The sequence below is a fragment of the Lepisma saccharinum genome, chromosome 24 (assembly GCF_977018435.1).
Source record: "Lepisma saccharinum chromosome 24, izLepSacc3.1, whole genome shotgun sequence".
Taxonomy (NCBI): Eukaryota; Metazoa; Arthropoda; class Insecta; order Zygentoma; family Lepismatidae; genus Lepisma; species Lepisma saccharinum.
This window is the reverse complement of record NC_139252.1, coordinates 23701213-23716393: the sequence shown is the minus strand read 5'-3', so window position 1 is coordinate 23716393 and position 15181 is coordinate 23701213. Positions and strand designations below refer to the sequence as shown.

At 37.2% G+C, this 15181-nt stretch overlaps 1 protein-coding gene across 4 annotated transcripts in view; it reads left to right on the top strand.

Annotated features, from left to right (window-relative positions):
* Positions 1-15181, top strand: part of LOC145977968 (uncharacterized) — a 138875-nt gene that overhangs the window by 71728 nt on the left and 51966 nt on the right. For 3 of the 4 annotated variants that reach the window (XM_083110314.1, XM_083110313.1, XM_083110316.1), the window contains exons 7-9: positions 4793-4873; positions 6926-7050; positions 12772-12867. In XM_083110314.1, coding sequence (XP_082966440.1) covers positions 4793-4873; positions 6926-7050; positions 12772-12867 — 302 coding nt within the window. The remainder of the gene's footprint in view (positions 1-4792; positions 4874-6925; positions 7051-12771; positions 12868-15181) is intronic. The other variant, XM_083110315.1, reaches the window with a different exon arrangement.

Below are 15181 nucleotides of genomic sequence, written 5' to 3'. Positions count from 1 at the left end.
TTGACATTTATAGCAGAAACCACAGGGCGTTGCCACTGTAGACAGAGTGAACCCCATGTTGGGAGAAGCTGAGGTCAAGTTGTTCATAAGATACACAGGAATTCACAAATTCAGCACCATGCTTATACAACAAGCTTCTTGCAGACACAAACACATGGGAGTTAGACCAGAACGTGGCAACAGTGCTTGTGTAAGCGCCTCTCTTCAGCCTTTCATTTGCTCCTCACTGCTCAGGAGATGATTTTTTCCCTTGTTTCTCATTAGCACCGGAACTGTCGAGCGATCGCTAGTGCGAGAAACGTGACAGGTTGTGACAAATGCGGTATACTTTACAATCCAGGGTATATGATTTACAGGTTTACCTCGATTTTACGTTTTTCAGGGGACCAAGCTCAAAAAACTTAAAATGCGTAAACATGTAAAATTGGGGAAAATTTTATACTCCCTCTGTCCCATAATTATAGTCCGGTATGCCAAAATGGTAGTACAGGAATGACAGACGAAGAGGCAGATGGAAAGCACAATTTGAGTAATAAAGTTGTATGACTCATTCCTGTGTTTCATGTTCTTCTTCTGTATACACCAGTGTCACAGTTTGAATATTGGGCAATTAGTATGAGACAACAAACAAAGGTGTACCGGACAATAATTATGGGACAGAGGGAGTAGCATTTTTCTTTATTGGGACCATGAATGTTGAATGTATAATTCGGGAAAATGTAAAATCGGGGTTCCACTGTTTTCATAAAAAAGGTAAAGGTAAAGTGCTCCCCTGTGCTTAGCACCACGCTATGAAGGCGTATAGGGGGTGTGGGGGTATCGCCCCACACTTTCTTGATCCGGTCGTGAGTGGGGGTGATGTGATCAGCATCACGCCCCTGACCACCTTTACCCCCCAGGGTTTCCCCCAGGTACCCATGTTATTCGACACTGGGTGGGCGCCGGGGCCGCTTCCATTTTATTCATAAAAATGACATTGAAATGGGAGAATTTTGCACTAAGTTAAAGGCTGTTTAGATTGGCAACATTATCAGCAATTTTACCAATTCACCAGTATATTGTCAGATATGGATATTGTCGCATACCTTTTTTTTTTAATAATAAAATTTGGGGATGCAACATATTAATCAGTGCTCATTTGCTGATGGCCAACAGACATACCAATTTTTTGTTAATAACTACTGATATTTTTACCAATCTGACAAAAGTTCTTTCATTTTATGTAGTTTTCTTTTCTAAGGCAAACCCCATTGTGGAGACAAGTTACATATATCAATTACGAGAGAACTATTCATGCAAATTAGTAGAATATCCATATGAGCAAAACTTTTATACTAAACATAAGTATGTACGTACATTCATGAGAAGCGGTGGTGGTGATATGATATAAAAGAATAGGGGCATTCCATATCAATCCATATTATAATCCAGATTTTTCAATTTTTTTATACATTGTGCCTATCAAGAGAATAAAAACTGCCAAATTTCAGATTTTTTGAACTTTAGGATTTGAGTTATTGACTTTCAAGAAAGCAAAAATCACAAAATTTGACAACATTATGAAATCTTGAAACAGCTGTAGATCAAAAACTATTTGATCAAGAGAGCTCAAATTAGTGCCATTCTCTTCTGCTTTTAATGAGCTTTAAGTTGAAATCCAATATTTGAATTTTGTAATATTTAAAAAACTCTAAAAGAAGTTTTTTTTCGAAAATCTCAAAAACACCATTTTTAATTTTTTTGACAAAAATATGTTTTAAAGACATCTATTGACTATTTGTGTACAAAATTTCATAATGGGACGGCAATAGGTTCCTATGGAAATGAATTTTTTTGTATTGTAATGTGTAACATATTTACGTATTGTGCGAATTAGTCTATACAAAATTTGTATAAAATAGTCTTACTTATGTGGGTGAGTATAGAATTTCGAGACTACGTTTTGGGGTTCGACTGCCCCCTTCCTCAGGTTCTTTTTTTTCTAGGCACAAATAATTTTTTGCCACATCAAGTTACAGGCCATTTGTGGACATATTTGTTCGGTAAAATTATTGGTAATTTAATCAATAAACTAGTGCACCAGTTTGGCTATATCAGCTGATACTGATAGGGTTCTGACCAATTTGTTCCCTCTATACAAAAAAGTTAAATGTATGTTGGAATCTATTAAACATTTCAATTCAATTAATCAATTCAAAAAAATTATGGGTGGATGTTTCACCATTGGTAAATTTCATACTTTAGCATATCATTAATAAGATGTAAACAATTCATAAAGAACCTTAGTAATACATTCACATCCTTCATAAAAATGTAACAATTATATATATATATATATATATATATATATATATATATATATATATATATATATATATATATATATATATATAATTGCTCCCAAGATCCACCCCCCCTGCCCACCAACCACCCCTTGGAAAGATACATCACTGCCGTCATTTCCACCACCTCTGACAGCTCATTCTTAAATAACTTTCACAACCAACCTAACCTCAATCCCCCCCAACAGAAAGCTCTCAGAGACCTCCGCAACAACCACAACATCAAAATCCTCCCAGCTGACAAGGGGTCCACCACGGTGGTCTTGAACTCTCAAGACTACCTGGCGGAAGCCAACCGCCAGCTGGCTGACCCCTCCACCTACAAACCCACCACAGTTGACCTATCCGCCGAACACCTCACCAAAATCCGGGACTTCATCCACACCCGCGGCCCACCTGAAGGCCTAACAGCTCGTACCACCGCCATGTTAATACCCGACAATCCCTGCACCCCCACCTTCTATCTATTGCCCAAAATCCACAAACCTGGCAACCCTGGCAGACCCATTGTGTCCAGCTATAACTCACCTACAGAACGAATCTCAGCTTTTGTTGACTCCCATCTCCAGCCTCTTGTGAAAGCTCTGCCCTCCTACCTCCGTGACACCAACCACTTCCTCCAGAAAATCAGCACCCTCCCACCATTGCCCCCAAATACCATCCTTGCCACCATTGATGTCACTTCCCTCTACACCAACATACCTCACTCCCATGGCCTCCGCTCCATAGAATTCTATCTCAATAGCAGACCCAAACCTCACAACCCCAGCACCAACTTCCTGACCCACCTAGCCCACCTTGTCCTCACTTGTAACAACTTCACCTTTGAACACCAAAATTTCCTACAGATCCGAGGTACAGCCATGGGTACCAGAATGGCCCCATCCTATGCAAACCTCTTCATGAGCCAACTTGAGCAAGAGTTTTTGGCTACCCAACCCCTCCAACCCCTCCTCTGGCTCCGCTTCATCGACGACATCTTCATGCTCTGGACACATGGAGAACCATCCTTGTCAGCCTTCCTGGACCAACTTAACCACTTCCGTTCCCTAAAATTCACCTGGACACACTCCCCCAACCAGATCACCTTCCTGGATGTGGACGTGCACATCGAGGGAGGACACCTGACTACCTCCATCCACATAAAACCCACCAACCACATGCAATACCTACACTTCTCCAGCTCCCACCCGTTCCACACCAAAAAAGCAATTCCATTCTCTCTGGCCCTCAGGGGACAGCGCCTGAACACTTAACCCACCTCCCGCCAGAATTATAACCTCCGCCTACACCAGGCCCTGGTTAACCGTGGATATCCCTCCATCCTGGTCACCAAGCAAATATCACGAGCTGCCTCACATACCACTACCACCAAGAAACCTGCTGCCACCAACCCACCTGCACTCATCACCCAATATCATCCCCACCTCAACAAAATCAGGCACACACTGCACTCTCTTCTCCCAATCCTCCACAGTGATCCCGAAACCAAAAACATATTTCCCGACAAACCCAGGGTGGTTTTCAAACGACCCCCTAACCTCCAAAACATCCTGGTCCACAACACTCCTTCACCACACATCCAACACCCCCCTGCCCATAAATGCAACCGACCCAGGTGCAAGACCTGTCCCATCCTCATCACTTCTCACACCCTCCAGGTGCACACGGCCACTGGCAAATTTACCCTCCATCCCAAAGGGACCTGCCATGCCTCAAACCTTATCTACATCCTCACCTGCAACATCTGTGGTGATTTTTACCTGGGGGAAACATCAACGGCCCTCAACCTCCGCATCAATAACCACCGCTCCTCCACCCACAACCTGGACTTCACTGTCGCCGTCCACACCAACCACCACAACATCAGTTCAACGACTGCTTCCGGGTAGCGATCATCCACCTCCTACCCCAACCAGCCAACACCTCTGTTCGCAAAAGATGGGAGAGGGCCTATATATCGCCATCGGCCATGAGTGCAACCACTCCACCTGGCCTGAACAAGGCCACCCAGTAATGCCCAACCCTCACCCACCCTCCCGCCCTCCCTCCCAACTCATCCTACACACTCACAGTTTACGACGAGCCTGGTGACGAAACAGTGTTTTTTTCGTTCTACGCACCGCTTCTTCTTCAATGGGGACCTGGCAACTCTGCAGGACCCCAACTTCCGGTTCCGTCTTCTGTTTCTTCTCACACCGATGATGCTATAAATTAGCGAAAATTTTGAATTTTCCTACTGTCCGGTGAGTGTTCCCTTTTACCTTATTTGATTTTTACTTAGCCCTTTTGGCCCTCCTTGCTTTTATCCTATATATATATATATATATATATATATATATATATATATATATATATATATATATATATATATATATATATATATATATATATATCTGTAAATATAGTATGTGGAGATTCTATATTTCATATTGTTTTGTTTTTTTCAGAGGAAAGTGTTTCAAGTGATGATCTATCCGAAACTAAGGATCTAACTGAAATGATTGAAAACAGCATAAAGGCAAAAATGGGTATGCATATTTCATTGTTATTATGGGTATTGCCATTACAATATTTATATATAATAAGTAAGCACAACACAATTGTGGCAATCTTCTGAGAAAAGTTGAATTTATCTCTTTCTTGGCATATTTGGCCATCAAGCATGTAAATTATGGAAATTAGAAAGTTTTCTACCAGTCTCCCTAAAAGGATAGAAAATATAGCACTCTTCAGATTATTAGTGAGAGAGAGGAGGAGGCTATGCACCTTCGGCTCCTTCAAAATATGTGTTGAATATATATTAAAAACAGTAGGTTTGTCTCTCTAAAGCATCTTCTTACTGAGTAAATAATAGAGATGGACCAATAAAATTTACAGATTCCAATAACTGATCTTTTATAAAATTCTAAATGTTGCTTTAGGATGTGACTGGTTTATTAACATCCTTAATGAATGTATCTGATGAAGTTATTTCAATTGCTTTTTCCTTGAAAAAGAAATTACATTTTTGATACTTTATGAAACCATCTTAGATGAATTATAACTTTATTTTCTTAGAAATATTAACAAAATGGTAGAATTTTGCCCTAATTATTATTTATAGAAATATTGGACTGGTAAAATTATTGATATTTACCTTAAGCCATTGGCAGTAGTCAAAGTGCTTTCCAAAATACAAAGGACATGGCTTTTGCACTACTTGAATCCTGTTTACCCATAGTTTCAGATGTTTATTGGCCCTCTGACAGGAAGAACAGGATCTCTGACAGGAAGAATTGACTTCAGCACTCCTCTGATAATTTCTTCCTGTAAAGTAGCTGTCACCACATGTCAGCTGCTTCTATATAATCTGGATGCATCAGTCGTAAGATTTGATATCAAAATAAGCTTCTAACACTGCAACTTTTTGCTTTTGAGTGAGACTCGTGGCAAACTGGATTTTACTTCTTGCCAACTCCCGTGCATGTGTGGTCACGTACAAATATCACATTGTGTAGCACATTTCCACGGTCACTCCCATATACCACAAGCAACAATGCTGGGAAATATTTTCTAGTTTTACAGTAATGGACTTTTGTATTCCTGTATTATACTGATAAAATTGATACACCATATGCCTACATTGGCCAGTACCAAGTACCGACTAATCTTTCCCATCGCTAATAAGTGTAAAGAAGGTGAGGATGGTATGGCTATGTGGGAAGTGGGAGAGGCCATTGTAAAATATATTTAAAATAGTAATGTGCTATGTATTGAATACTTTGGAAGAAGTGTGAAGATTGTAGAAAGCTCAGGGATATTGCAGGAAAAATATATTTAGAGCTCATTTAGGTTACTCTTATGGAGTTGTAAAAAGTTCATTAGGCAATTTTATATCAAGGAGTTTGTAAACAAAGTGAATTTAGTGCAACCCGAATTTTACATTTCTGGATTTTCAGTTTCCTGCATTATACATTCAATCTCGATGGTCCAAAATAGCATAATGTTATTTTTTTTCCTCAATTTTACATTTTCCCCATCTCTTAATTTTTTCAGCTTGATCCCCTGAAAAATATAAAATCAAGTTTCCATTGTAGTCTTTTGCCCAAATTCTTTTTAAATCCAGTTTTATTGTCGCAGTGATTAAAGCACACACAGAAAAAAATACACATTTTTTCCTGTATTGAAATCAAGATAAAACTTCCATAAAGCATGACAGTAAAAACCTTCAAAAGGATATTCATTTCAAGTACATTGTCAGGATGGAAATCACATGCAGAGAGGATGTGAAATCACATACAAAACTTTTCGATTGATGTCCTTTCAACCTTTCATTTCCAGAGCAGTTCTAGTACATTTGTGTGGGAGGAAAGGTGAGGGGATTTTTCTCTCTTCTTTTTATCTTTTGAAATCCTTTAAAGTCTTTTGATGCCATGATTTGTGGCATTTTTATCAAGATTTTAATACAAGAAAATGCTACCTTTCTTTTAGTTGTGTTCTTGTAGAGTGGGATGGTAGGTTTAAGTTTGTTTAAAATTAAAGTGTGAAACAAGTATATTTGTTTTGAGAAAGAAATTACATTGAAACCTTTCTTCTTACAGAAAGAAAGAAATCTGTGGCTGCTGCCATTGCAGCAGTTGAGGATGAGATCCGTCGTTCTCGGAGGCGAAGAGAGAAGAGAAAAAGAGAACGCCAGGAAAGACATAGGCTCAACAGAGCTGCAAGGGTATGTATTTGTGACATTGTTTCGGCCTTCTGTCTTGAATTAGTGTCGCTATTTCATGCATTGAAAACATTTCTGAGAACATAAATGTAATTACTTACGTGAAATTTAAAAAATTTCGCACTTCCGCATTGCACAATTTAATGGTTAAATCCTATTAATTTCGAAGATCCACTGTCTTCATTCACAAAAGGGTACGACGTCGCAGTTGATCTTCGAAAGTAATAGGATTTAACCATTAAATTGTGCAATGCGGAAGTGCGAAATTTTCTAAATTTCACGTAAGTAATTTTAAACCGCATTTACCGCAACCATCATGAATAAATGTAATATTACAACTACATAGGCTTGTGATGAAACCTATTTCTCACTTATGAATAACATTTTTTTTAAAAAAAGTGATTAATATTTAAACCAATCCAATACTCAATCCCCTACTACACAGCATACTAATTGTTCCATATAAAAGTCCAATGCATGGAAGTCGAAGCCACAAAAAAGAATGGCACCCATATTTACATTGCAATAATTATGTCCACATACCACAGACAATAAAATCAGGAACATGACAGCCCAATGCAAAAGCTACCATCCACAGCCGAAAATGAAACTGCCATGCCCACACCAAAGGAACTGAAGGGAGAAAGCCTGTGGCACAATAGCATCTCTAAAGCCACCAATAGTACAAAGAAGATCCATCTTGCATTCAACCAACCAGTACATGCATGAGGGAGCTGCTAGAAAGTCAACAAAATTGATCACGCCCCAAACTTTCACATGGAACAATGAGTAAGTTGTGTAGAATAAATTATCTTCTTCCATGTACCTGACAAATCAATATATTTAGATATATCAATTCCTTACTGTTAAGTGTGGATAATATTTGAATTGTGTTAACCATATTTGGATATTAACATTCAATTGTTTGTGAAGTTGTTAATATTTATAGTGTAAGTTCAGTCATCTTAGAAATGGTTTTGTTTTCATTATCTTATGAAGTACCTATGTGTGTGCATAAATTAACCTCTGCATACAAAACTTTCGTTCCAAAGGTTGAAATAATCTTTAACGATGTGATGTTTTTGTCAATACAAATTTTGGATAATTTGTCCTCTTGTAGTTCGAATTGAAAAGAATCAACTGTATATAAATAAGTTCCTCTGTAAGGGTATAACATCTATGTAAATATTTATTGAATATCACTAAAATTAATTATGGAATTAAATGTGCTTTCTCTTCCTTAGGCATAATTCTTAAGTTATTTTAATCTTATATTATTATCATACCTCCCCGATGGCGCTGTGGTAGCGTCATCGCCTTGTAATCAAGGGGTCCCAGGTTCGATACCCAGTGGAGGCACATAGTGATTCGGATTCCACTTTAAACTCCACTTTAAACTGTGGGTCCAGTCCCAATTAGCCTTACTGTGCACAAAGTGGACTTAAAACACCAACTGAAAAGAAAATAGATCTATATCAGGGGATGAGGAATAGTTTTGCGTAAAGTGCATATTTATTTCCATTGTCCAAATGCTTGCAAGTATTACAAAAAAGAGAGCAGTGAATTCTAGCATGTGAATTTCCTCTTGTGGTGGTGTTTGTAAGCAGATTCTTAAGTCGATTATTAAACTAGATAAGACTTATCTAAAAAATATATCATATTGACTCCCATGTATTTCTTGTAGAACGTTCACTATTCTTTTGTCTTTCTGTTCATGTTATTTGTGTAATTACATAACCCTAGTGTACCTAAGCTCTCATATAACATAATAGTAACTGTCCCACACCAGGCCACATAGATCTCCATTATGTTTCTCTTTTTGCACTCGGTGAGGAAACTACTTTTCATCCTTAAGAAAAGATTGTACATAAAATTTGTAAAAATTACCCACATTTGACCTTTAAATGGTAGTTGGTCCCATTTGGAACTAGTACATATAACTAAAGATTAATATATCGGCATCGGCAAAAAATCCGATATTTATATTGGTACCGATAATACTAGAGTTTTACCTTCTAAGTTTTATATTTTAAATTTATAATATTTATTGAAAATTAGGTTATGGATCTCTACATCACTGTGGAGTTTTCATGATAAAATTATCGCAAACTCTCATTCAGAGAACTAACCTACCTCAAAATCAGAAATAGAACATAATATTGCTGAACTGATTGTCCAGGATCTGCTGTTTCATTGGAAATTCACAAATGAGTATCCAAACCTGAAGCAAGTGGTGAGGGCATACCTGCTGCATCAGTATTCAGTGAACTCGTGTTGAGTGTTGCTGGATAGATTTGTGATAAGAGAAGAAGTAGGTTACTTCCAGAAGTGCTTCAAAAACTCGTGCTTCTCAAGTTGAAACTGCCAGCATTAAATTTACAATATTAAGAACAAGAATTAATTTTGTGTACTAATGTTAAATCTCTGAGAATATATATGTATGGATCTATAATATCAGGGTTGTTACACATCTAGAAAACCTGGAAAATGTCATGGAATTTGGCTTGTCAGGGAGAAATCGGGGAAATGTCAGGGAATTTTGCAGATCGTCTGGAATTTACCTGCATTTTGGAGTCTGCAAGAGAAAAAGTTTGCAAAATGAACAAGCAATCCAATTCCACTTCTGTATTCGGTTCTTGTGACTCCACTCCCAAAAAAGATTCAGTTAAGAAACTTGTTTCTTTCGTTCTTATGATTCTCAGTCTTGTGCAAAATTATGTTTCCTTCAAATTTTTGTAATAAATTTTCACTTTTATAATACTAGAAATTAGAAAGAATATCAAAGTAAAACTAGCAGTCCAGATATCTGATTGATAACTAAAAAAGTACATTGACAATATGATCATAATTATTGGAAAGGTTGGTGAAGATGAGGTTATTTTCTATTATTTTATAGATCTTAGTGTTTTTGACATTTCCAATAGAATTTCTATATCCAACAAAAAATTCCCCAGATGCTGTGAACTTATATAAATGTAAGCAAAAAAGCAGCATTTTCTACGACACTATAAATCCGCTAGAAAATTAAAAATTGTGTATGGTTTATGAACTTTTTCTGTTGTTTTTATATTGTGGAGATCTGTTATGGTGAAATAATGTACCTCTGTTACCTTAGCCTGAAGCCCTGATGTACGTGATGGTAGGACCCATCACATTTCGTGCCAATTGAATTTTACATTTTACTCTTCGAATTTTCACATATTCTTGTGTGTGTAGAATGAAATTTGCTAAAAAAAAGTTGTGAAAGTGAATATTCATAATAATTAACGGATTATATATTTAATTGAAAAACAGAAGGTTCAAAAGCAAAAATCATGATGATAAACATGTCTGGAAAAATTTAATTTTTGGACTGGAAAACCTGGAAATGTCAGGGAATTTCATAATCAAAAAATTGTAGCAACCCTGAATATGATAGAAATGCACATAGCAAATTAATTTTTGTCATATTGAAAATAACATTCCATTTCTGTTGAAATATCTTATGTATCGGAATAAGCTAAATATTGGCATCGTCTCCAAAAATTATCTGCGAGTACATCGACATCAGTAAATTTTCAGCTTCGTCACATCACTACCTATAATTCTCACCCCAGCACGAGGTGACTGTAAGTTTGTCATTTCTACAGAACAAGTTGATTTTTTTTAGTATTCACTTTTTCCACGAAGCTGCTTTTCGTAGTCCTGTTACTTTCGGTGGCCACTGCCTCCATGCTTGTTGAAATTGTTACTACCGCGTCTGAATTTCAATGCAATATGAGTATTGTGGACATGTCGAAATCTGTTAATTGAAGAAATCAAATTGAATTTTTAAAGCATGGGCTTTTCAAATGTGAGGATACATACAAAATACATCATCAAATTGGATTTGTTTGTTGTAGAATGTTGATCTGTGATATATTTTTGGGCAGAACAGAAAGGACTTTCACAGGAAGTAAAATGTTGATATCCCACCTTCATATGAATACATTTTAGATTTAGTTGGCCATACTGACTAAAAAAATTTATACATTTTAGTAAATTTTCAATTTTTTCCTCTTATTCTAACTATGTTAGTTGATATGAAGTTGAAAACCTTTCACTTTCTACAAGATTGTGATCTTTCTCACTTTTGTAATTTTAAATTGCTCTTTTAAGTAATACTGTATTCTATTGAAATTTTGTTGAAATTGTCATTAACAAGTGTGTGGAAAGTGTGATGATCAGTAATTCAATTTAACAGACTTGAATATCCAATAGTAATATAATTAAGCCTTGTTTCCATATTAAAAACACTAAGTTGCTGACCAAGGCAGATTTATTAAGAAATAAAAACACTTTACAAGTAACGTTTCAACCCTGTATCAGGATCTTCCTCAGAGGAAGAACTAAATTAAAATGACGTAATACAGATATAGAAAGATTACATACACATAGCAGGGTGACTAACTACACAAAAACGAACATCTTGACTGTCCTTATCTTGGACGATTTCTCCAAAGGAAATAAATACACATACACATCTCCTCTTGACAGTTGACTAATGGACCTACCACACTGACAGGTGATTGACAGGTCAAGATTAGCAAGAGTCTGGAACTACCTGTTTATCATTCCCCCACCCCTCCTGCCTTTTGGGTATATATGAATACCTCCTTCCCTGGACTTCTTCTCTTCTCTTTCTTCCTTGTTCATTCTTCTAATTTTTCCTTCCTTCCTTCTCATCCATTCAACTTTCTCTAACACATTCTTCCATTCCTTGTTTGTCTTGAGTCCGCTATTCCAGTTCATGATGTCTTCTCCTCTATTTATTTGCCCCCCTTCCATTTTCTCACTAGTTCTCTCTTCTCTTTTCCTATTCGCCTAGCCAAATCCCATTCAACTTCATGTCCCGTTTCTCTAGTGTGTTTGAATATGGCATTCCTGTCTCTCTTCAATCATCCAGCATTTTTCTTGTTGCATATTGTGAACATTGCATATTTTCTCTACTGACAGATGCAAACTTTAACTATAATCTAGAAGCTTCATACCCACATAAGAATGGATGAAAGTGGATCACCTATATACAACTTTTTCATTGCTACACTTGAAAATTTGATGCATGATGGGATTTGTCACCTTCTGGCAGCTTCCTCAGGCACAATGACAAACTAAAATACTGCAACCGAAACAGCCAGAAAGTTAGGAGAATGTCACCTGTTATGTAGGAACAGACAAGTTCAGGATATGAACCAATCCCTGAACTGCCACTTTTCAAGAGACCAAAGAATGGTTACTACAAAATCACACCAGCACATATGAAGCAGAATTAATAACATCATGCGTAAACTTCCACCTGAATGCCTCAGTGTTCCAATCGGAAGGACAATACTTCTACCAGGAAGAGGGCCATAGGAAACTATCTGCCATACTGCATGCCCGAGGAAGCCACCGCATGCCCAAGGAAGGAAGCTGCCGGAAAGGCAACATGGTCAGTTGTGTGTCAATATTTGTGAGGAACAATGAGTATGATGCGTAGAATACATCTACACGTATCTTTAGATATAATGAATGTGGATACATAGTTAAGTGTGATTTATTTCTTTTTACTTGTTTGTTAGCCAGGTATTTACGAGCAGTTGACCAAATGCAAATTTGCGTGATTATACGACAAACATTATGCAGGTAAGTTTTTCTTTCTTCTAATTTCTAATGCTTTAATGGTGTTGCAAGATTGATTGTAATGAAATTTTTCTTCAAATTCAGAAGGAGCTCTTTGGAGAGCAGGAAGATGATGCAAGTATTGTTGTACAACAATTGCAAGACCCAGATATGGATCCAGAAGAACTTCGGCTCATTCAGGTAAATATGCTTTAATTGTTAATAGGCAGGGATAATTAATAGCAGATGTAATGAAATGTCAGATCATTTCGCAAGTTTGTAGCTAATTTTGTTTGTTATGTATGAAAATAATATTGTTGCCACAGTAAAACTTGCTGAACATGTGCCTTGCTCTGTTGTTTATAATCACCTAGAAAAAATAAAAATCAGTATTACTTAAATATCTCGAGGGTAATTAACTAATTGTAGATCATCTTCTGTAACTTTAAAACTGATGTTTGGCATTAACACTCACAACTATATTTCTTTTGTAAGTTTTAGATATCCAGGTGAGGTGATTGCTTAATTTTGGATGTCAAGGAGATAAGGAAAGGATTGTCTTTTTAGGATTAAATTAGGGAGAGTCATTGATCACCATTTACTCTTATGTTAATTGTTATACTTTTATACATCTCAGTGGTGGTGTTGGTGTGTGTGTGTGGGGGGGGGGTGTAAGGGGTGACCCTTTGTATGGACACCAAAATGCCAACCTCCCTTCCACATAGTACACACCCTGGTCTGCATTTTGCAGATTAGCGAGACCCTGGCATCTGGACTCGCAGCCAGTATAATACTCTGTGGAGATCATGTTGTGTCGTCCATTAATGTTTCTTCATCCATTTCATCTTGTCATTATTCATCCTCATCTTCACTATTAGCCAACAGAGAAGGTGAAGTAAATTAAAATAAATCAATCTATCTATCTACATCTCATGGGGAAGGGGTCATAAATGATTCACATAATTAATATCACTAGTAAGATGTATAAGGAACTATTCGTAAATGTTTAGTGTAAAATGTTAGAACAAATTAATTTTTAACTATTGAACTATTATTATTATATAATTCTCGAAGCTTTCCTGGTGATAAATGATGAAGACATTCTCTCGAAATATCATCATCATCATCATCATCCTTTGTCGTTTCTTGCCTCTGGCTGTGTCACCATAGAAGTCGAGTCTCTCCATTTTTTTCTGGTCTTCCACCATTCCTCTCTTTCCACGGTGTTCCAATCTTGTCCTCTTCTCCTAACACACTCCGCTATCTACTCTTTCCACCGACATCTAGGTCTCCCCCTTGGACTTATTCCCACTCCTTGTGCATTGTAAGTTCTTACTGGTAGGTATTCTTTATGCATCCATCCTCTTCATGTGTCCCAACCATCTCATCTGCACCTGATCTATCCTGTCCTGAAGCTTCACCACCCTCACTGTTTGTTGGATCTCCTCATTCCTCATTCTATCCCTTCTAGTCTTCCCCAATATACTCCTTAAAAATTTCATCTTCTCTCTGTTATCGTCCAAGTCTCTGTTCCGTATGTAATTATTGGCACATAGTATGTGTTATATATTACCTTCTTGCATTTCAAAGGTACATCCCTGTTCAATATTAATCTTCAAACACTTTGATATAGTCCACCACCCATTTGTCCTCTTCTGTTTACCTCCTCATCTATTCTCTCAATTATGCTTCCTAGATATTTGAAGCTCTCCACTACCTTCAACTCTTCCGTGTGCATCTTTATTCTTGGTTCAAATCTTTATTCTTGGGTCTCGAAACATCATCCAGGTGAATTAAAGATATGCTTCTGAGCTTTTAAGAGCTAACATCACTGTCATTTTCAGGGATTGAAGTGTAGAGAAGTGTGTGAAACCAGTTTTTATGGATTTCGTGTGGGACGAGTCGGGTGTAGGTGTCAGGCCAATTGAATGTCGATTTCTTCCATGTCTGCACTCTCAGTTGACTTTCGCCAGCCATGGGTCTGTGTCCCTTTACCCCCATGGAATGGCTAACACTTTTTTTTTTTTTTTAAATATAATGAGGTTGGTTCCATTACTTGGCTGACTTCATGATCTTAGATCTTACTTGTTGTGAAGTCAATTCTATGATGGCCCTCATTGATTGCATGTTCTGCTGACCTGGATTTTTGTGAATGAATATATTTTTTTTCAATGATGAGCTGCATTTTTAGATGGTATGTCTTATGAGGGGGAAAGGGGAAGGGGTGGGGGTCATTGTAAAATAAATTTAAAATAGTAATGTACTGAGTATTGAGTACTTTAGAAAAAAGAAATGAGGATTCTCAAGAAGCTCTGCGAAAATATATTTAGAGTTCATGTGGGAACTCTGTTTTGTAGCAGATATTCTCATTGTATTGCAGTGAAACACAGATACTACTGCTGACAAACGTACAGATTCCCACTAATACCATTACTTGAAAATTGACATTTCAAAGTACGAGTTTTTTTTATTTTTATTAGGGGCCATTTTGCGCTCACGTCGCCAACACTGCATG